Here is a 22,789-nt window from a genome sequence, read left to right as displayed (position 1 = left end):
AGGGCTCCCAGTGTCCTCTCCCCCTTCCACCCCAGAGCAACAGCCTTCCCCTCTGGCAGCCGGGGCAGTGTCCACGGAGGGAAGGACCACATGGAGGCCAGGCTTGGATGCAGCAGAACTTTAATGAGTCAAAAGAGGGAAACAAAGTCACTCCAAGTGGAGCACAGCAGTGCAGAGAGCCGTGGGGGCAGCTGAGGGTCTTCAGTGCTTGCCCACAGAGAAGTTCCTGCCTGATGTCTGTCTGTCTGCCTGCGCCACAGAGGCCGGAGAGGAGACAGATGGTCCCCACCAGGCTGGCACTGGGGACACTCTGTAGGCAAGAGGACAGGCAGCAAAAAGAGGAATGGAAAGAAAGGCAAAGCCATTCAGCTATCCTGAAAACAACATCCAAATTCTTGATCCTGTGCCCAGCAAATGTTCTCAGTCCCTCAAAGTGTCTCTGTGGGGTTTTATCATCAGCTTTAGCAGGGGGGGCACCTTCTGCCGCAGTAGCGGCTGGTGATGCAGGAGAGGTCAAAGCCCCCCGAGTTGATGGGGACTCCGTCACAGCTGAGGATGCTGCCAACGGCGGCGGAGGTGGAGGAGCCCACAACGGTGTTCTGTGGGAAGGAGCTGAGGATGGGGCCGGGCAGGGTCACCGGGAGGGCTGGATGGCGACGGTGGAGCTCTGGCACTGCCTGACACAGGGCTCATTGCAGCTGTTGGCCAGCGGGGTCGGGCCGCAGGGCCGGCATGGCAGGCACTGGTCGGAGCAGGACATGTCTCGAGGGTGGAGGTGCACCTGGGGAAAGGACACGGAGGTAGCAGACCATAGCTGCATCTGAGGAATACTCCACCATGAGTCTGTCACCCAGCCATGAGCATTTCAAAAACACCTGCTGAGCCAGGAGATGGAAACTGCTCATGTCCTGATATGCTACTGCCATGTGTTACCAGGCCCAAAGAGGTGTCTCTCTCTCTCTCGGAAAAGAAGAGCTCCCTCATCCAAATTCCAGACACGCTCTGAGTCAGACCTTCATCCTTATTCCCCCTCCCATGAGAAGCAGCACCGTGACCCAGTGCACAGGTGAAGAAGTACACACCCGCATGAACAGAAAAAGGGCTTCAGACTCACCTGGTTCCCAGAAAGAAGAAGATGAGAGAAATGGATGAGACAGCAAGGAGTTGGGCTGGCTTTTATGGTGGCCCTGACTGCCCCGGGCTCAGAGGTAGCTTCTACGGAAGTGACAATTCCCCGAAGTGCTCATGGTGGGTGGAAAACATCCCAGCTAATGACACGGGCTGGGTGGGTGTTTTCCCCAGCGCTCCCTGTTCATTTCCTGGCATGAGCCATACTCATCCCCTCAGAGAAGCTTCTTCTGAGTGCTGGGACTGAGAGGCCCGGGGATTTCTGGGACAGGAACGTGACAGTGCCTGCAGAAGCCTCAGCTCGAGTGCCGGATGGGTGCCGTGCAGGCAAGGGATGTTGGCCTGGGGCACGCTGGTGGGGTTGCCTGTGGCTGCACTGGCAGGATGGGGCCCAGCTGCTCCCAGCCCTGCAAGCTTTGCCTGCTCACCCAAAGGCTTTCCCTGCATGAGGACAGGACATGTCTTTCTCTTTCCCTCTCTCCCTCCCTCCGTCCCGACTCTCTCCAGTGTTCACCTGTGCTCAGCTTCCCAGGCAGGTGGGCTGCACTGCTGGGCTTCAATTCTCTTCCTCTTAAACTTGCCCTCTGGACAAATGTGTTGACCTCTTTTGGTCTCTTCTTGGCAGGGTATTACGGGGATCACAAGGGCCCTTCATGCCATCTGTTTTCCTGAGCATGGTGGGCCAGCGAGCACAGCTTTCACAGGGGCAGAAGATGGCCTCTGAAAGGGACTTCCCATTTACCACAGCCTCCTATCTCCATCTTGAAACTGAGACTCCATATAATCCTGCTATTAATTTTAAAAGGTCTGCAAATTTATTCATTTTTAGTCTGGGTCAGTAGTCCCCAATAAAGTATGAGGGAGCTGTGTTTTCATCAGACTTCATCAGACTTCCCACCTGGCTGTCATTATTGTGAAAGCCTCTGGGTGTGGGCTACACAAATGCTGCAGTCTATCCCCCATTACAAAGGTCGAGACAAAATGTAGTGCTGTTTCATCCACCTAAATAGCAGTGACAATGATCTCTGTTTTGCTGGGAGTAACATGGCCCTTACAGCTGCAAGGGATCTGATGGATCCAGAACTGTTAGGCAGAACAAAAGAGCTACAGGACAAACTGGGGTGCCCTGTGCGCAGGAAGGTCATGCTGAGTAACAGCCCCTTGTCTGAGGACACATTCGTATATGCATCATCCTCCTGCCTGAGGGGAAAAAGGATTGGGGGAGTTTTAAGCTGAGCGACAACCTCAGATATCTCAAGACCCGTTGCCTCCTTTTACATCGGTATTATGGTGTTAAGGATGTCAGGAAGGTGGTTGGAGTAAGAAACTCTTGCGGGCTTTGTCACACATTGTATAAGCATGGCCATAGCTGTAAATTCTGTTGACGGCTCTGCTTGCCTTCTGACTGTGCATTTAACATGGGGACAAGGAAAAGGTGCCTCAGTTGCTGGCCACTCTGCAGGTGTGGATAATGCTTACAGAGGCACAAGGCCACAGATGGTAAAAAAGAACCTGATTGTTTGGCTATGTTTTTCTGTGAGAAGTATAAGGCCTGGGCAGAAGAACAGCACGAATGTAAAGCTGGAATTGCGGGAAGTGCTATAACCAGCTCTGCATTGTAAACCAGCACCGGTGTTTCACACCTGTGAACAAAAAACCAGGAGGAGGGCAGGACTGTATTATCTAAGACAGGGAGAGTATGCAGGAAACCAGGACACATCACCAGAACTCCATTTTTCCTGTGGAGTTAGCACCACATGGACTTAGATATGTGCAGTTTGTTGATGCTCTTCCACCGAGGCTACATCTTTTTCTCATTCCACACTCTCCCCCTGGTCTCAGAGACCCATGATTCTGAAGGCTCATCTTGCTAGTAAAGACTGAGGCCAAGAAGGCATTCAGCACCTCAGCTTTTTCCAGGTCACCTGTGTCCTTACAGAAGCTTAGTTGCCATTGACATCCCTCATCAGATTCAGTTCCAACTGGGCTTTGACTTTCCTAACCTCATCCTTGCATACTTAGGCAGTGTCCCTTAATTCCTCCCAGGCTCCCTGCCCTTGCTTCTGCCCCCTCTATGCTTCCTTCTTGTATTTCTGCTTTGCCAGGAGCTTCTTGTTCATCCATGCTGACATCCTGGCATGCTTCCTGACTTTCTGCTCATTGGGGTGACCTGCTCTTGAGCTTGGAGGAGGTGATCCTTGACTGTTAGCCAGCTTTCTTGGGTGCCTCGGGCCTCCAGGGCCTTATATTAGGGGACCTGTCCGAGCAGCTCTTTAAAGAAACCAAAGTTTGCTCTCCTGAAGGCCTGGGTTGAGAGTTGGCTTTTAACTCTCCTCCCTCCCCTCAGGATCCTGAACTCCACCATCTCACTGTCATCTCAGTCCAGGCTGCCCTTGATCTTCACATCTCCAACAAGCCCTTTTTTCTTGATGCGTATGAGGTCCAGCAGAGTACCTCTCCCCCTTGGATCCTCTATGACTTGGGTGATGAAGTTGTCATCCATGCACTCTAGAAAACTCCTGGCCTCCTTATGTCCTGCTCTGTTGTCCCTCCAGCAGATATTGCAGTGGTTGAATTTCCCCATGAGGACCAGGGTCTGTGGATGTGTGGCTGCTCCTATCTATCTGTAGATGGCCTCATATGCTGGTTCTTCGAGGTCAGGAGGCCTTTAGCAGACACCCACTCCAATGTCACCCTTTCCTTTGTTCTCTTTAACCCTCGCGCATAAGATCTCACCTGGCTCTTCATCCATCCCTAGGCAGAGCTCCATGCAATCCAAATGCTCTGTCACAGAAAGGGCAACTCCCACTCGTCATCCTCCCAGCCTGTCCTTCTGAAAGGGCCTCTCTCCCTCCATTGCAACATGCCAGCTGTAGGAGCCCTCCCACTCTGTCTCCGTAATCCCGAGAAGATCATAGCCCTGCCACTGCATACAGGTCTCCAACTCCTCGTGTTTACTCCCCACACTGCATGCATTAGTGTACGGGCACCCGACACAGGCAGCTCAGCACGTTGACTTTCTAGAAAGCGTTTTGGGCATTTCTCCACCACGATGCCTTGTAGGCACTTCCTTGCTTACATGCAGATGCTAGAGGTGAACCCGCTTAAGCCCTGTTTTCTCAATCTTGTGATCCCTTCCTGGCACATCACCCCAGGCCCTTTGCTGATTGACTGTGTCCATCACTCCCTCACAGGGCTGTTGGTTACTCTCTCCCTCCCCCATCATTCCTACTTTCAAGCCCTGCTTACCAGCTCAGCCATCCTAATGGCAGAGGTAACTTTGCCCCGCTTGGTGAGGTGGATCCCACCTCTCCTGAGCAGATGTTGCTCAGCAAACAGGGTCCCATAGTTGCAGGACCCAAAACAGTCACCATCTCCTATTCCACAGCCAATTATTCACCTGTTTTATCAGTGCCCTCTTCCTCACATCCTTGCCCCAACCAGCAGGATTGAGGACATCACCACCTGGGCCCTCATGCCCTTGACTACATCCTGTGGAGCTCTGTAATCACTTCTGATATCGTCCAGGTGTCCCCTAGCAGTATCATTGGTGCCCACAAGGAATAACAGCAGGGGGTAGTAGTCACTGAGCTGAGCGAGCTTTGGCTGTCCCTCCCCAACATCCCAGATCTGCACTCCTGGCAGGTAGTTAACCTCTCTAGGTGACAGGCCAGGTTGGAAGGTTGGTGCCTCTGTCCCCCCCAGCACGGAGTCACCCATAACTGTCACTCACCACTTCTTGCTGGTGGTCTTGCATGGCTTAGGGCCCAGTGGAGCCGATCCTTTGTTTCCAGACACATCTGGCTCATCCTTACCTTCGAGGGCCGTGAACATATTTTGTGGTCGTAAGCCCTTGGATGGCACAGGATCCTTCGCTTGGTGCCAGAAGTCACCAGCTCCCACCCTTCAATTTCTCCAGAGCTTGCACTGACCTCAATCCTAGGGGGAGGTGCTGCCTGCTCCTGCACCACACGTGGGGTCTGGGGCTCTGCAAGCTGCTGCGCCTCAGGGAAAATCCTGTCTCTCTCCCTTTGACCTTCTCTGCTGCTGCACAGCCGGCTCACTTGCCACTGCTTGCCAACTGACCAGTGCTGACCGCTTGCTGTCTGTTATGCCGGCGAATATGCTGTGGTGTTACACTTGCTGGCAACTGCTGTATCAGGACAGGCTCTGGAAACATCCTTCTATCAAGTTTGTGGAGGACTTAAATTTTGCTCCTCTACTAATCATGGGGGTTCTGGTGAAGCAGTGATGGACTATGCAGGAAAAAATGTATCTGGTGCCTGTATTTCAGGTGGAGCAGCTGTGGGTGCTGCCATTACCCAGGGAAGACACGAGGGATGATACAGTCCACTCTTTGGATGCTGAAATGCAGGACATTCTGCAGAAACCAGGTTTTTATGGCCTATGAGAAAGCTAAGGTATATACAGCTGCTCTTCAGAAGTACTTGTCCCACAAGGAGCAGAGCAATCAGGAATGGGGGAAAATGACACTTGCCAACAAGACAGAGATGAGAGAGCTGCTGGACACTCCTGAGAACTCCAGCACTGTTATTCAGGAAGTGCCTGATCATCTGTGTCCACGGTGTTGGGAGAATGCACGAGTGCTCCTGGGTAAACTAGGGCAGAACAAGCACGTTTCTTCTTGGGAAAAGCAGGGAAGCTTTGTATACAAAGGGGATGCCATTAAGAGATCCAGCTTGCTCAACTTACTCCAATATGCCCTTCAGACCTGTGGCCCACCTGAGAAGACCTAGAGTCTGGAATGTTTTTGCAAAATCCACGGCCGTGATGAACATCCTGCCTTCTGTCATGGGTCATCCAATAACGAGGTTCTCTGGGAAGAAACGTGTTGGGGTGGGGTGGGCTGAGCTTAAAGAGCACACACTCACCCTTCTGGTTCAGTAATAAGCTTTATTTACAGAATACATTTATGAAAATTGCTGCAGGAGATGCTGGTCTGAGTCTTTGGAAAGATATCTGGAGCAGCTGTGGCCATGGGGAAAGCGCCATCTTCTTCGTCTTTTACAAAATGCATCAGCACCTGATCATTTTGTACTAGGTTGTTAGGATACAGTTTAAATATCTGTTTAAAAGGTAGCCCCTTGTTACGGTGATGTAGGAAAAACCCACAGTGGTATGTGCAGTTCATGGAGGGGGGATGCTGCCGTTGCTTCCTCTGGAAAGCAGTGTCCATAGCATTGTGTTTTAAACAGGCCATGATGCTATCAGGAAAGAGAGCCCTGTTTGGAAGGTAAGCACATGAGCCAAAAACCTGCGTGGTTCTTTCTGCCTAGAAAATTGTTAGCCAGTGCTGTCCAGGCAGGTTATGGGGATGCATGTTCATCACCATGCTCACTGGTCTTGGCGAATCAGGGCCCCTGGGAGCCAGTCTCTCAAGTAAATGCTGAGAAATGTTTCCCTGGCATAGGACTCCACGGGAAAGAAGCAAGGGAACTGTTTGTTGTACATCCTCACTTGTAGTCGAAGCGCATGGGTCACACCAATTGCTATCATGTTGTCAGATGCACTAGATAGGATTATATTAAGAGTGTCAGTCAAGGCCCCAGCAACTAATTCATGTACAAGGACAGGTCCCCGGAATTTTTTACCTTTTCCTTTCTATTGTGGTTTCTTCAAATACCAGATACTTCTGGCGCCAAAAATGCAGCTTCGCTATATCCTTCCAAAACCAAAGTGAGACGGGCTTGTTCTGATCAGTCTTTATCGCTGCTTATTTTGTTGATGTGCTGGTGGTTTACCAGCACCTAGTGCGGTTTATCAGATGTCCCTGGCACGATCTTGTTATTGCGGCCAGTCAGGACACACTGAAATAAAGGAACCACAAAGTCCCTGACATCTGGTGCTCTACAATGGCGGCATAGAGGGAGAGTGAGGCAAGCCTGGTGATGTCTGCCACAAAGGGAAATTTCTTTGCAGCAACACCTTGAGAAGCCCCCAAAATATGTATCAGATTTCCAGTTGCACAGAAGGGCAAGGCTTTTCACTCATTTTTAGCTTCGTTTTCCTTCAGACAGGGACATAGACCAGGCCCACTGCTGAAGAGTCCACAGCTGAAGCTTTATTGTGAGGGTTAATAAGATGGTTCATAGGTTCCATCAACACGGATAATAGCCTTTCTGCAAGGCCTACTGCCATGACTTCCCCTGCAGTGCAATTTCAAAGCTGGTGTCTTTGTGGAAGCCATTCCAGGGTCCCCACCAGGTGTGCAGAAATTATGGAATCATAGAATGATGGAATGGTTTGACTTAGAGGGACCTTGAAAGATCACCCAGTCCAAACTCCCCTGCTATGGGCAGGGATATATCTCACTACATCAGGTGGCTCAAAGCCCCATCCAACCTGATCTTGAACACTTGCAAAAATGGGGCTTCCTCAACTTTTCTGGATAGCCTGTTCCAATGTCTAACCAGGTTCATTGTAAAATATTTCTTCTGTAAATCCAATAGAAATGTACCCTTTTTCTGCTTAAAACTGTTGCCCCTTGTCCTGCCACTACAGGCCCTGGTAACCGTCTCCTTCCACCTTTCTTATAAGCACCCTTTAAGTATTGAAAGGCTGCTGTAAGGGTTCCCTGGAGCCTTCTGTTCTCCAGGTTGAACAACCCCAACTCTCTCAGGCTTTCCTCATAGGAGAGGTGCTCCGGCCCCGCAGTCATTTGACTGCTCCTGCCCCGGAGGGCCCACTCTAAGAGGTCCATGTCTTTCTTGTGCTGAGGACTCAGGGCTGGATGCAGTACTCCAGGTGGGGTCCCACAGGAGTGGAGTGGAGGTACAGAATCACCTCCCTCAACCTACTGGCCACGGTTCTTTGTATGCAACTCAGGATAAGTTTCACTTTCTAGGTTGTAAACACACGTTGTGGGCTCGCGTCCAATTTTTCATCCGGCAGTATCCCCACATCCACCTCCGCAGGGCTGCTCTCAGTCCATTCATCCCCCGGGCTATCCTGATGTTGGGGATTGCCCTAACTCCAGTGTAGGAAAGTGCAAGGAGAGGCTCAGCCTGTGTTTTGTGGGCAGAGCCTGCCCTTGCTGGCATTTGCAAAGTGACGCAGGGAACGCGGTCACCTCCTCCAGCTGCTCTGGCCCAGGATCCTCCTGCGTGGCTGCTGGAGCCCAACGCGGTGTCCTGGGGACCCGGGGTCTCTGCCCAGGCTGAGGGGCACAGCCGCCACTTTCCACGTCTGCGGGTTCAACCTGTAACGAAACGGAGCACCCACCCCAGAGCCCCCCCCACACACACAGGGGCACACACACTGAAAGAGACGGTCACCCAGACTGCCACAGCAAGGCACTGCTGTCAGCAGCACCCCCGTTCAGGGCCACATAAAACACAAGCACAGCCAGCCACGTCCCCTCCTCCTCTGGGGCTGGCAGAGACAGGAGCTTACTAGTGAAGGCACACGCACACCACTCTCTGGATTCACAAGCACAACACTTCTGCACATCCACCCAGCGCTGGCACTGCTGCTCTGCCCACCCGGCACGCCTGCCCGCATCCCAGGCCCCTTCCCTGCCCCATCGTAGGGGCACCACAGGTCTCCGACTCACCTCAAGTACTTGATGATCGCGGTCTATTCAGCGGGACAGAGATGGCTGTCACACTGTCACCATTTCAGCCACTGTGACAATTTCCTCAGAGAACATCTTTCCTAATCTTTCTCAGTTCTCTCATTTGTTGTAAACACCCTGATGTTATCTCCCCTTCTGAGCAGAGGCGCAGATTCTTTCACTCTGAACACACCCCTATACTTCTTTTTCCAGTCCCTTGTGGGGTCCCAAGGGTTCACCTCCACCACCCTGGCTCCGATAGCTCTGTGGAAACCTGAGCCTTCCTAAACAGAGACCCTGGGCCAGGGGCCGAGCCAGAGCTGTACCCACGGTCGCACTGTGTCTAGGGGGGCTTGATCCTGATGCTCGTCGCCCCTGCGTTAACGCCTGACCCCGCTGAGTCTCCCATGGAGCCTGGGCCGGGGAGAGGTGCCCCTCATCCTTACCCAGCCCAGAGGGATGGCCCCAGCCCGCGCCCTGGTCCTGTGGTGCTGGTGCTGGGGGGGGTCTGTGCGAGGGCAAAGCCCCACACCACCGGCTCCCTGGCTCTGCAGCTGTGGGAAGGCCCTGGCCTGAGTGTGGGGAGCAGCGGAGCACGAGGGCCGTTTCAGCCCCAGGGCTCTGGGAATGCTGGAGGAGCTTGGTGCCTGAGGGAAGGCAGCCCAATGTGTGCCCTGCGGGTGGGCTGGTGCGTGCCCTGTGCCATTCAGGGACAGCTGGCGGATCCTGCTGGGGGCAGAAGCAGGTCCCACCGTCACTGCCACGTCTCTGCGGAGCTGGGAGTATCTCCTCTCACACAGCGCCCTTCCAGACCAGATCTGGGTTGTGGCACTTGGGAGGCTGTAGAGTTCCTGGGCCTCGGGAAAGCTGCTCCTTGCTCAAGGAAGACAAGGCAGCCCAGAGCAGTGTGTCGCGGTCGGGCACCAGGCAGAGTCCTGGGGCTGCCTTCACCCAAGGGGCTGTTGGGTTCCCAGCGCCAGGGCACTCCGGTGCGTGGGCTGCTGTAGCTGATACCAGTGCCAGCTGGTGAACACCTCAGCCCTACGTGTGTTGGCAATGGGTGGCCGTGCCAGAAGCTGTGCTGGGGGGTGAGAGGCCTGCATGGGGAAGCTGCCCCTCATGCCCTTGCCCAGGCGTGCTGGCCATGGTCCCTCGATCAGGTGGGGGAGGGCAGGGGCGGCTGGAGTGGGGACTGGGGGCCATTCCCAAGGCTTTTTAGCCGTTCCCATTTCCTGCCATCCCTTGGCAGCATTTTCTTCTCAGCCTCCTTGCCCAGCACAGCCCCAGCCAGAGCAAGAGGAGCACTCTTCCCCAAGGGACTGTGGGACTGAGGTCCTCCTCGGGGCCTCCCACATGCCCACAGTTCCTCTGGTGAGGACAGCACTTGTCGGGGTCCCTGTTCACATGATGTGCTCCAGGGCCAAGGGGGTGTTTCTCAGCAGAGATGCAGCAAGGCAAGGACTGATGGGCACTGGCTGTGGAGTAACTAGGGATGTCTTCCTCACCTTCTGGCTTCCTGAATCGCAGCCTTTTAATTTCCTGCTTCATGCCACACACTTTCACCAGGGAAGACATCATTTCCGTGACAGGTTTAAAATCTTCCAGATCAAAACACATCCGTGTGGACAGAGGACTCGTCTCACGTGCTGGAAGAATCCCGTAAGCGTCATTCCAGATTGACTAGACAGCTGGCTTAGGCAACACACACAGGCACACAAACACAGACACACACAGAGACACAAATCCAGACCTCTAGGTATCTCGAGTTAATTGCGAAGACTTGAGAAACCCAAAGAGAGGCTGTCTGTACTGTCCAGGGCCACCGCACACGTGTTGGATTGACAGAGTCATCTTTGCAAGCCCTGTTTCTAAGGGTGCAGTATGGCTGAAGGGAGACTCATCTGTGCTTAGCGAGAGCGGGAGATGCCGCTTGAGCCATTCACCCCCACAAAAGCCCTTTCCCCGTTCTCTCCATGTCCCTAGGTACTGTGGACATGGATACGGGCCTCAGGAATGGGACGGCGGTGCTTGGAGGTGCTGGTAGGACAGCCTGTGGGTTCACTCCTGATGACCTGATGAAGCAAGCCACGCACAGGCAGGCCCTGCTGGGAGCTTATGCTGGCCGGGGAGGTCAGAGGCCACCATGGCTCATCAGCAAGATCAGTGGCTCCAGAAAGAGGATTCGTTCCACCTGCCGTGCACGTCTGCTTTGGGATGGGATAAGTCCCGTGGGTGAGCTGATGTCTCTTCACTGACCGTGGGAAGAGACTGCAGAGTCTGTTGGAGCGGGTCCAGAGGATGCCACAAAAATGAGCAGAGAAAAGACAGCTCTCGGATGAGGAATGGCTGAGAGAGGTGGGGGTGTTCAGCCTGGAGAGGAGAAGGCCGTGGGGACACCTTCTTGCAGCCTTTCAATACCTAAAGGGGGCTTAGGAGAAAGGGAGAGAGATGCTTTACCAGGGCCTGCAGTGACAAACGGGCAATGGCTTTAAACTGAAAGCAGGTCAATGGTTTCACAATTAGTTCATAATTAGGAATTCACAGTCGGCACCACCCGGACATTCCCCAAAAGGCAGGTAGCTCCCGCACCGATCGCGGCTCTGGTGTTTGGCAAATCGCCTCCTTCCACTCTGTTGCCAGGCCCTGCTCTCCCTGGGAAATGGTGAACCCCAAATATAGGACCCGGGTCTTTTCTATCTCTGCCCTTTTCTTGGATACTCTGTAGCTGGCTTTTCCTAGAAAATTTAATAGGCTAAGAGTTATCTGAATACACTCATTCTGGGAGGCAGCATCTACGAGAATGTCATCCACATATTGAAGGAGAGTTATATTCTCATTGTCCCTTTTCCAGAGTTCCAGTTTCTTTGCCAGTTGGCTTCCGAATAAGGTGGGACAATTTTTGAACCCCTGTGGCAACACAGTCCAAGTGAGTTGTTTCTTTCCTCCTGTACTCAGACTTTCCCATTCAAAGGCAAAAAGTGCCTGACTGCCCAGCTCCAGAGGTAGGCAGATGAAAGCATCCTTTAAGTCCAATACTGTAAACCATTTACCACTGTCTTTAATCGTGGTGAATAGGGTGTTCGCTACTCCTGAGGGTATGTCCTGCACTATTTGATTAATAGCTCTAAGATCCTGTACTAATCTGTACTCCTCCAAATGGGGTTTCTCTCCTGGCAAAATGGGACTGTTGAAACTGGTTGACATTCTACTGGCAATTTATACTGCACAGATTGTTAATCAATTTTTCTAATCCCCTCCTTACTTCTAATTTTAAAGGATATTGCTTCTGCCTTACCAGTCCAGTGTTAGGTCTCACATGTATTCTTGCTGGTTCTGCTGCTCTTGATCTCCCTGGAATATCAGAAGGCCAGACTAACAGCGTGACAGCATTTTTCCCCTCCTCTGGAATTTCTTCCTCCACTTTAGGCAGCCATATCGTAACAATTTGGGCTTCCAGGTCTTTACGTGCTGCAATATGTACCTATATTTGACCGTTATCAAAAGTTATTTGAGCATTCGATTTACTTAATATGTCCCTGCCTAGCAAAGACATCGGACATTCTGGCACAAACAGAAATTGATGTGTCAACCAGGTTTACCTATCTTAAATTGCACAGGTTGAAAGAATGGTCTATTTTCCCCTTTTCCTGTGGCACCAACTGCATTTACAGTGTCTTGGCCAAAGGCTCCTTTGCAAGTATTTAAGAGAGAATATTCAGCTCCAGTGTCTACCAGAAAATCCACATGCTCATTCCGCAGAGCCAGTGTAACAAGGGGTTCAGCTGGGGATGAGTCCCCCGGTCCTCTTCATGCCTCATCCCTCATGGCATATTCAGGGCTAGTCCCACCAGCTCTTTCCCTTCTGGAGCATTCCCATTTCCAGTGTCCTCATTCCTTTCAAATAGCACATTCATCTCTATCTAGGAACTGGCCCTTTTCGCCATCCCTTCCAATTCCACTTCAGCCCTGTCCTCTGTGACATCCTGCTGGGTAAGTACTGGCTATCTATAAGCGCATAGTTATTTTTCTGAGAAGGCAACACTTGCCAGGCTCATCAGGATCATTCAGAGAACTCCTCTTGATTAACAGGAAGACATTGGGAAATGTCAGCTCATGTTTGTGGTTTTCCACCTGTCCTCTCAAGATGATCTTACCCTTGGAAAGGAGAGAGGAGAGATACCTCAGAGCCCTTCTCCTGATTTTCTCTCCCCTTTACTCCATCTCTCCCTGCCTCTCCTGAGCCACCTGCTGGCACCACAGGAGCTCTCAGCTGGCTCTGCAATCCCACATTCCTCCCATTCCAATGCAAAGTGGCAGATTTTCTCTCAGCTGCCCCTGGGCCTCTAGAGCTCTCATCCCACTGACATTAAGAGGGTGTCCCATTCTATCTCCCCACTGGCACATACCTGCCACGGCCTCCAGCTTTCTCCTGGTTGGCAACACAGCCAGGGCTCCTCATTCCAAGCTCAGCGCTGCATGTACTCAGGGAGCAAGGAGCGCTCAGAGCTGACAGGGATGGGGAAGCAGGATGAACCTTTTGCAACAGCCGGGCAGCTACGGACGGAACAGGCAGTGGAGTCAGTGGCACTGAGCAGGAGCTGCCGACAGGCTCCTCGGTTACAGGAGTTCTTCATCTTCCCGAGCTTGTCCTGTGGCCAAGGGGGCTGTGCAGCACAACACCGGCCTGAAGGCCAAGCTCTGCATGGAGCACAGCACGGCAGAGCCCAGGGCCTCCTCAGCTTATCTCTTACATGGATCCCCAACTCCCCAGTGAACAGTGGTCTTTAGGTGAGGGTCACGGCACCCTGTCCGTTGTTTCCTTCATGGGAACAAATCCCAGCTCCCGAACCTGCTCAGAGCAGCTTTTGCCTCCTTGTTTCTTACAGTGTAAATCAAGGGGTTGAGCAGGGGCAAAAGAACGATGAAAGAACAGCCACTGACCCTTCTGAGGGGGCTCCTGTGGAGGTGAAGGCACGTGGGCCATAGAAACAGCCAACAGCAGGGAAAGGAGAAGCACAGGCTGAGACAGCTCAGTGCCTGCCTTCCGCACAGCAGAGCCACAGCATGATTGAAATCACCACTAAAACCCATCAACCTCTGGCAACAATTCCCCTGCTTTGAAGCATAAGACCTGCATGGATGCTGTGCCCTTTTCAAACTCTTCCTAGAGCTCTTTACTTGGGCAGGCCAACGAGGGGTCATGCCCAGAGTCAGTAGCAGCAATTTTGGCAGTACTTTGGTCAAAGGACTTACTCATCCTTCAGAAAAAATGCTATCCCTTCTTCTTCTACAAGGACAGTTGCAGATGGTATCATCATTGGTACCTTCTGCTTCTTACAAGGTTTACTTTGGAAGCAGAGGAATTCTACATGGGATGATGATGATGATGCTGGTCATCAGCAGCATGACTAGGGAAAAAAGATTTCAGACATGCAAATGGAACTCACTTACAAAAATATTGGTGTTCAGTTCTTTTGCGATATGTTTCATGAGCCATAATTCCATCTTGATGAAGGACATGGGTGTGGGGATTTCCGTTCCTCCACCTGTACACTTTCGTCAAGACATTTGGATTTCCGTATAGGAAAAAGTATCTGAGACTGTAGTGGCTGCCAAGGGACTGTCGTGCTTGGAGCTCAAAGGGCAAGTGAGCACCATGCAGCAGCTAACTTCCCCCTTTCCCCTCAGCGCTGAGAAGGAGAAAATAAGCCTCATTGGGGATCTGAGATAGGACAGGGAGGGGCAAATCACCCATTACAGTCACGGCCAAAAGACACACTCCGTCAGGGAAGAAAAAAAGAACAAATATTTTTTACAGACACTTACAACAGCAACACATAACAGACAGAGTAGGACAGTGAGAAGCATTGTCACATCTTGAAAACACCTTCTCTCTGTCCGTCCCTTCTTCCCGGGCTCAGTTTGGCTCACAGTATCCCTACCTCCTCCCCCAAGCAGGGCAGGGAATGGGGGGTGCAGTCAGCGCTGTTACATCTTCAAACTTATAGAAGTGAGGAGAACTTCTAGAACTTCTTTCCTCTGTTCCAGTGTGATCACCCTCTCACAGCGGACAGTCGTCCATAGGTTTCCTCGGTACCTGAGTCCCTCCTATACGCCAGAGTGTTTCCCTAGCTGCTCCGGCATAGGACATCAACTTTTTCCACATGCAGTCCCTTCCCCGGGATGCAGGCCTTTCCTCCCATTCCTGTGCTGACTGCCCTCAGCTCCCACAGGCGTAGCTCCAATTTCCAGTCCCTATGCATTCAGCAGCATGGGTGACTTGTCCCTGACAGCCCCGTCCATGCACACAGGCCACAGCCCCTACATTGGCTGGTGGAGGGGAGAGGAAGGTGGAGAATCAGCTATGGGCCATCCCAAGGGCTGTTCCCTTCTTTACCATCCTTGCCGTTCTGCAAACCACAGAATTTTTGGAGCCAAAGTCCAACCCCTGCCAAGCCAGTGCACCTCCAACCACCGCAAGAGGAACGCCCTTCCTCAGGAGCTCATGGGGCTGCTGACCCCTCAGGGCCTCCGGCCTTCCTGGGCATTTGTGAACAATGGCACAACAAGGCAAGGGCTCCCAGTGTCCTCTCCCCCTTCCACCCCAGAGCAACAGCCTTCCCCTCTGGCAGCCGGGGCAGTGTCCACGGAGGGAAGGACCACATGGAGGCCAGGCTTGGATGCAGCAGAACTTTAATGAGTCAAAAGAGGGAAACAAAGTCACTCCAAGTGGAGCACAGCAGTGCAGGGAGCCGTGGGGGCAGCTGAGGGTCTTCAGTGCTTGCCCACAGAGAAGTTCCTGCCTGATGTCTGTCTGTCTGCCTGCGCCACAGAGGCCGGAGAGGAGACAGATGGTCCCCACCAGGCTGGCACTGGGGACACTCTGTAGGCAAGGGGACAGGCAGCAAAAAGAGAAATGGAAAGAAAGGCAAAGCCATTCAGCTATCCTGAAAACAACATCCAAATTCGTGATCCTGTGCCCAGCAGCATGTTCTCAGTTCCACGAGGTGTCTCCGTGGGTCACTGCCAGCAGCTTTAGCAGGGGGGGCACCTTCTGCTGCAGTAGCGGCTGGTGATGCAGGAGAGGTCAAAGCCCCCCGAGTTGATGGGGACTCCGTCACAGCTGAGGATGCTGCCAACGGCGGCGGAGGTGGAGGAGCCCACAACGGTGTTCTGTGGGAAGGAGCTGAGGATGGGGCCGGGCAGGGTCACCACCACGGGGGAGGGCTGGATGGCGACGGTGGAGCTCTGGCACTGCCTGACACAGGGCTCATTGCAGCTGTTGGCCAGCGGGGTCGGGCCGCAGGGCCGGCATGGCAGGCACTGGTCGGAGCAGGACATGTCTCGAGGGTGGAGGTGCACCTGGGGGAGAAGCAGGAAGGAAGCACAGGGCGTCTTTATCGCTCTATGAAGAGCAGCCTGGCACAGGGACGCTCTCTCCTCACTCGTAAACCAAGAGACCCCTCAGCCCACTCTCTAAGCACACTGTCTCCCCACTTGCCTCTGTCACAACAAGAAGATCCAAACCCCACGAAAGCACAGAGCAATATCAGCTGGGGTGACTATCAAGCGGAGGTCTTGCTTTGGAAGAGGAGGAGAAGGAACTCACCTGGTTGCAAAGGAGAAGGAGGCAAGAGAAGTGGATGAGAGAGCAGGGACTGGGGCTGCCTTTTATACCTGCCCTTCCTTGCCGCAGGCCCAGAGGCACCCTTTGCAGAGGGAACAATTTTCTGACAAGCTCGTCTTGAATGCAAACCATCACAGCTAATAATATGGGCTGTGCTTTCATTTCCTGCACTGCTGCCTTTTCATTTCCAGGTTTGTGCCAAGCCCATTTCCCAGCGAAGGCTTGTTCTGAGCACTGGGATGAAAGGCCCCAGGATTTCCTGGGTAGGAATGCAGCAGTGCGGGTGAACACTCAGCTCAAGTGCTGGCTATTTCCAGAGCAGGCAGGAGATGTCAGTCGCGATGACTCCAGCGGGTCTGTTTGAAGTGCTGCTCTTCGGAAGAAGGCCCAGCCACCCTCGGCTGGATGCCGTGGGCTCCCGTGCATGAGGTCGTGCCACGTCCTGGTCTGTCCCAGAGTCCTTCCTCAGCTCACCCCAACGGTCACTTGTTGTTGCCTCACAGGTGTCTGTGTGGTGCTGCAGGGTTTTGGCCCCAGCCTGCCTAACACTGTTCCTAGATAAGAATTCTGCCCTGTTTTGATTTGTCCCCTCTCTGTGCAGCATCTGAGCACACAAACAATGGCATGGGCGTGCCTGGGGCCTTCTCCTTCCCCGGAGTGCTCGAGCCCTGCTACCTTTATCTCCAGGGGTCCTCAGCAGAGACCAGGGTTGGTCGTGTGTGCTTTGGTGAGCAGCTGGGTGTGTGTGGTTGCACAGGGGAGCACAAATGTGTACATGGTTCAATGCCAGTGTGAATGGAACTGTCTATGTTTCCCTGTGTGTCCTTCATCATGAGGGAATGTGCTGCTCGTGGCAGGGCCACTCTCCTCTGCTCTGCCCACGAGCATTGCAGAGCAGCAGGTTCCCAGGCTCAGAAGGAGCCTGAGTGCAGCTCAACGGTGATGGCACCAGCCTGCTAGAGATGTGTCCAGGGAAGAGGCACTGACACGCAGCCCCTGTCTCCTCAGCCCTCGTTTTCCTGCCCCTCCAAAGCTCACGCTCTGCTGCTGCCAGCTTCAGGCCACAACAAGGATGCATTCACACCAATTTGGAACCGTATTTAAGTCAGTGTCACAATGCTGGGAGTGCCTCAGCATGGCTGGCAGTGCCCCCTCCCTGCCTCTCCAGGCCAGGACTCGGCTGCTCTGCCCAGCTCGAGAGATTTCAGAAGGATGGGGATTGCTTTATGGGCAAGGAGAAGGGCTGAGGAATCCTGCTGAGCATGTGCTGGCCATCCCTGAGGGGTTCTGCTTCCACTCTTCTGTCAGTTGTGTCTGGGCTGGGACAAAGCCCCCTCTCGTCTCCAGTCCTACGCCAGATGTATTTCTGCAGATCATTGGCCTGGTGCCGTGTGAGGCAGGGGCTGAGACCTCGGGTTAAGCTGGGACTGAATGGCAGGAACGTGAAGCTTGAGACTGCTTTGCTTTGAGTAGCATGACAGACCCTGGGGCTTTCACAAGGAAAGCCAAAGAGCTGATGACTGCCTTGGGCTTCAGCGCACGAGGCCCTTCATGCCCCAGCCGGGAATGTCAGTCTGAGTGCCCAGCAGCTGGCCCCGGGAGGGAAGGGATGCTGCGTTCAAGCCCGCATCCCCCAAAGCCTGCTGCTGTCCCACAGGGGTGTCCAGAAGAGACTCTGCCTCCACCCGGGGCTGTCCAGGGTGTGTAAAGCTCCTGAGCCCATCTCCCCTCCTGACCGCTTCTCCGCCTGGGCTCAGGTCCCACTTGGACACAGGGCAGCCAAGGCTTCCCTCCTTCGCTTGAGCGACCTTTGGGGAGCTCAGTGCCAGGGAGCTCTGCTGGGAGAGCTCAGCCAGGGCTGACTCCCCTCTCCGTGGAGCTGCTTCTCAGATGACGCTCTCGGAGGTGTCTCCGAGGGAAACCTTGCTGATTTCTCAGGAGGGAGCGGGCACAGCGGCCAAAGAAAGGGCAGGGCAGGCGCGTAGCTGGAGTTTAGCCAGATCTTTCCAGCCTCTCTTGTACTGCCTTGGTGACCGAACTGGAGGCGAAGGGCTTCAGAAAGAGGAGGATAAGGTGGGTGGAAAAGGGGCTGGGCTACCGGGCTCCAGGAGTTGTGAGGGGTGGGGCAAAGCCCAGCCAGCAGACCCTGGGATGGATTTCCGTGGGAGTTTCGGCAATCGCCCCCCGGGAGCGGCCCGATGGAGTGGGAACTGCTGAGAGCGGGGGCTGCTGTCGAGGAGCTCTGGAGGTCCCTTCTCGCCGACACTGGGACGCTGCCGTTCCTCTTGGGCCCCTGCCCCCCGCGCACGCCCACGGGCACACTTGTCCGGAGCCCCGCTTTGCCTGCAGAGCCCTCGTAGGCATTGTGCTGGGAGTGCAGAGAGGCAGCTGAAGGGAGGCTCTCCGCCTCCTCCCTGCCAGCGGCAGGAAAGCAGTGGCTGCTCTTTGCAGCCCCTGAGCTCGGGGAGAGCTCTGGGAAGCTGCTCCATCTCCTGGGCCCAGGCCCTGCTGCTGGCCCAGGCTGCAGCTGGCGCTGTGCAGGCTGGTTCTTGCTGGGGAGCCCTTGCTGGAGGAGGGAGAGAGTGGCATTGCCAGGAGACCAAGTGGTGGCCGTGCAGAGCCGCTGAGCACTCGGAGCCCGGGCGAGCCCCCGAGCGGCGCCGGCGCAGGGCTCAGCCCCGGGGCGGAGCTGGCGGCGGCGGAGAGGAGCGGAGGCGGCGGAGAGGAGGCGCGGCGGGCGGAGCAGAGAGCCGGGGCTGGCGGGGGGCAGCGAGGCGCGGGCGGCGGAGCGGCGGGATGCGGCGGGGCCGGGGCGCAGGGCTGGCGGGGCTGGCCGCGGTGCTCCTGGGTGCGCGGGGATGGGGGGCGCCGGGGGGGCTGGGGCTGGGGCCGGGCTGCTCCCAGAGAGCCCAGCGGTAACTCTTCCCTCTCCTTATTCATCGCCTATTTCCCCCTCCGCCATCCCTCGGCCCCCTCTCCAACCCCCCCAATCCCCTCTTCTCAGCCTCCCTCTTTTACCACCATCTCTGCTGTTACAAGCACGCTTTTCCTTGCACCCGCTCCTTCTCTCGTGCATTCTGCATTCGTCTCCTGAATACAACCGATTCTCCTTCGCTGTATTAGCCTCTCTCTCCCCCTGGGTCATCTTCAGCCATCTACACACTCGTTTTTGGACGCATCTCTCCGTGCCTCTAGCATCCCTCACCCCTTCCTCTACTCCAAGACTCCCTCTCTCATCTCTCCCTCTGCTTCCTTCATTGCTGTAGGCACAAGTTTCCTTTCCTGCATCAGAGTATACATGGGCTCATCACCCTGCTCTTCAGCATTCATTCTTCTGAATTCAACCCTTCACCTTTCACTGTAACACACTGAACTTTCTTGTCTCCTCTGCCTCTCACCATCCATCCATCCATGCACCTTGCCTTCATTCCATCTCTCCATGCATCTGCCTCAGTTTCCCTGCCCACCCTCCACACGCCCATACCGGGGTTGCCCTCCATCCCTGCCGATGAGCACATTGTCCCCGTATGTTCTGGTCCAGCTCTGTCTCACAGACACTCTTACCAACGAGTTCTCCCTCTAAGGAGAGGGTGAAGGAGCCATCAGAGCTGGGTGATCTTTGGAGACCTTTACACTTTCCTTCTGTTTTCTCGGCAGTGGCTGTGGGCAGAGCCCAGGTGCAGCAGGAGCCGTCGGCAGAGACCACCGAGGGCACCGGCATCAGCATCAACTGCTCGCACCCCAACATGCAGACTGCCGAGTGGATTTACTGGTACCGTCAGCTCCCGGGCCGGGGCCCAGCACTCCTCGTGTTCGGCATTACAGGCAGCAAGGATGTGCGGGAGCCGCCGGGGCGGCTGTCGGTGGCGGCAGACCGCCGGTCCAGCGCCCTGTGGCTCGCCCGGCCCCGGCGCAGGGACGCGGCGGTGTATTACTGCGCCCGAGGAGACACGGGGAGAGGAGCCGGGGCTGCGGCCGGGCACGAACCGCCGCGGGCGGGGCCGGGCGGGGGGGGGCGGGGGCGGGGCCGGGGGCGGGGACAGCCCCGGGCGGGGCCGCCAGGGGGCGCTGCCGCTCCACCCGCCGGGGCCGCCTCGCCCCGCCCGGCCCCGCCCGGCCCCGCCCGGCCCCGCCCGGCCCCGGGCCCCGGCAATTTCGGGCCCATCAAATCCGAGCGGGAGAAGGGGAGCTGAACCCCAAACCTTGCGAGCCCTTCCCCCCGCCCTGCCCTTCTTCTCAGGCCCAGCTCCGCTCCCCAATTCTCTGCCTCCTCCCAACGAGTGGCCCAGGGGGATGGCAAAGCGGGGTTGGCTCCCGTTCCTCCCCCGTTGTCTCTGCGGCTCCTTCCTCCTCACGCCCTTCCCCTGCTGCGCCCTGGTGTCCCTCCCATGGGAGACAGTCCTCGTGGAACATTTGGGAGCCGGCAGGTCCCACCTCTACCCGACATTGGCACAGCTTCTGGCATTTTCTCACAGCAGCCACACCTGCAGCCCCTCTTCTACCAAAACCTTTCCCTATAAGCCCGATAGAGCACCCTGACCACAGCCTCAAGGGATGCCAGGTTCCTCCCTCATTAGTGAGTCGGCAACAGATTTGCTGCGTTGCCCAAGGAGCTGGAAGGAGGCCTCTGGGAAGGGTCTGTGGGCTCCGGCCGCTCCCCATGGAGCCCTGTGTGGCTCGAGGAGCTGCCAGAGCAGTTCCAAGCCCATGGTCAGGGGCTTCCGAGGCACAGAGGGAAGGCTCAGCCGCACTCCCTGCCCCAGCTGGACTTCATCACTGGGTTTGCAGGGAACTGCTGGCAGGTGGACAAACAAGGCAGAGCCACAGGCGTGGCCAGGCCAGCACACGGATCAGACACGTGTTCACACGCAATCAGCTGCTCTCATCCCTGCCTCCATCTGTCTTCCCATACTCGCTCCCAAACAAGCTGCCTTGATCCTTCCCTCTGCTTGTCTGTGCTCCTTCCCCTCAGCATCCCATGTCTTGCACAACCCCCAGATACTTTTCCAGTGGAGCATGTAAGAAGTCTAAACCTCATGCAGGCAGAAACAAGTTCATAATGTGATATTCTGCTCTCACCCTACAGGGTTCAGTCATTGCTACACAAAGAGGATGACTGTGATGCCTGAAGGGATGGGGAGGAGATGTCTGTGAAGCAGAGGGTTGTGCTGGATGTCTTCCTGCCCAAGAGGGGTGACTCTGGGTGGATGTTCACTGCAGGAGCTCTTCCCACTGCTGGTTCCCTTGAAGAGCATCAGCCATGGCCCCAGAGAAGGGAGAGAGAAATGCCTCTGGGGATAGGGAGTCAGACTCCTGCTTCCTGGTGCCTTTGCATGTTCCTGGTTCTGCATCCCTTCAGACTCTACCAGGGAACAAGGAGTACATTGGGGGCTGCAGAGGGTCTGTCTCCAAACCTGAGAGAGGTGGGTGCAGGTCCCTGTCTCTGGCTGGGCACTGGATGGCAGAAGTTCACCATGGACACTCCTGCCTTGCTGCTTGGGCTGGTTGTGATCCCCAGGAGGAAGAAAAATCAGGAAAACAGCCTGCAGCCTCCTATTCCCTGACCAGAGTCCCTTTGATCTCCTCCTTCAGGCTCCTGCCTGAACTTTCAGGTTCCCCATGGCCCCTTTGGCAATCAGACCTGGAGCTGAGGGGCAGCACTTCTACACCAGGATATGTGTGTCTGAGGGGGTGCTCCAGCACCTTCTGACTTGGAGGGCTGTCAGAAACCCAGCTGTGGCCTGGCCACCCAAAGATGAAAATCCCAATTCTAAAAAACCTTCCTGTGGTACTTGGAAGTCTGGAACACAGTACGTGTCAGAATTTTAGGTCTTTCCTTGGGCTGGGCATTTCAACAACCTCAACTTCTCTTCCTCCAGAGCCTCCTCATGGCAGAGGGGTGCAGTCCCAAGGGTGCCTGACTGAGCAGAGTCTCTTCTTCATTCCGTACTGTCAGGTATTTACACACGCTGGCAAGTTCCCCCTCGAGCCTTCTCTTCCCCAGGCTGACCACTGCCAGCCCTCTCAGCCTGTCCTCATAGGAACGATGCTGCGGTCCCTGCAGCATTTTGCTGGGCTCATTCAGATCTCTTTCTTGGACTGAGGAGCCCAGAACTGGAGCCAGCACTCCAGAGGTGGCCTCAGCAGCGCTGAGTAGAGAGGAAGAGTCAGGTCCCTTGTCGTGCCGGTGATGTTCCTCCTGCTGCGGCCCAGGATGCTGTTGGCCTTCCTTGCCACGAGGCTTCATTGCCACAGCCGACTCGGGAACAATCCTGAGCTGCTGCAACTGAGCGGGACCCAGCCAGGAGTGTTCAGGAGAAGGATCCCAGGTGCTTGTCGTGCTCTTCCTCTTCCCTCGGTGGCCACCAACAATCCCTGTTGGAGGAGGGGGCTCTTGGCAGGAGACATGGCTGTTCCCGTGGCTTTCCCTGCTGGCCAAGAGACACCCAAGGGGGGCAAAT

At 55.1% G+C, this 22,789-nt stretch overlaps 1 protein-coding gene, 1 pseudogene and 1 gene segment (V, D, J or C); 1 reads left to right on the top strand and 2 right to left on the bottom strand.

Moving 5' to 3' along the window:
- Window positions 1-103: 103 nt before the first annotated feature.
- Window positions 104-792, bottom strand: LOC122152859 (annotated as a pseudogene).
- A 14,855-nt stretch (window positions 793-15,647) lies between these two features.
- On the bottom strand, window positions 15,648-16,475 carry LOC122152846 (feather keratin Cos1-2-like). The gene is made up of 2 exons (XM_042787356.1): window positions 16,311-16,475; window positions 15,648-16,063 (listed from the first exon to the last, which is right to left on the bottom strand). The coding sequence occupies exons 1-2, from the start codon at window positions 16,458-16,460 to the stop codon at window positions 15,737-15,739; spliced, it is 477 nt and encodes a 158-aa protein (XP_042643290.1). The 5' UTR covers window positions 16,461-16,475; the 3' UTR covers window positions 15,648-15,736.
- Window positions 16,476-19,124: 2,649 nt separating this feature from the next.
- On the top strand, window positions 19,125-21,457 carry LOC122152788. The segment is given in 3 exon segments: window positions 19,125-19,176; window positions 19,986-20,316; window positions 21,415-21,457. Coding segments are annotated over 3 exon segments (426 nt in total).
- Window positions 21,458-22,789: the final 1,332 nt, after the last annotated feature.

This window comes from Tyto alba, unplaced genomic scaffold, assembly GCF_018691265.1.
Source record: "Tyto alba isolate M040663 unplaced genomic scaffold, T.alba_DEE_v4.0 Super-Scaffold_12, whole genome shotgun sequence".
In the NCBI taxonomy this organism is placed as follows: Eukaryota; Metazoa; Chordata; class Aves; order Strigiformes; family Tytonidae; genus Tyto; species Tyto alba.
This window is presented reverse-complemented; position numbering and strand designations above follow the sequence as displayed.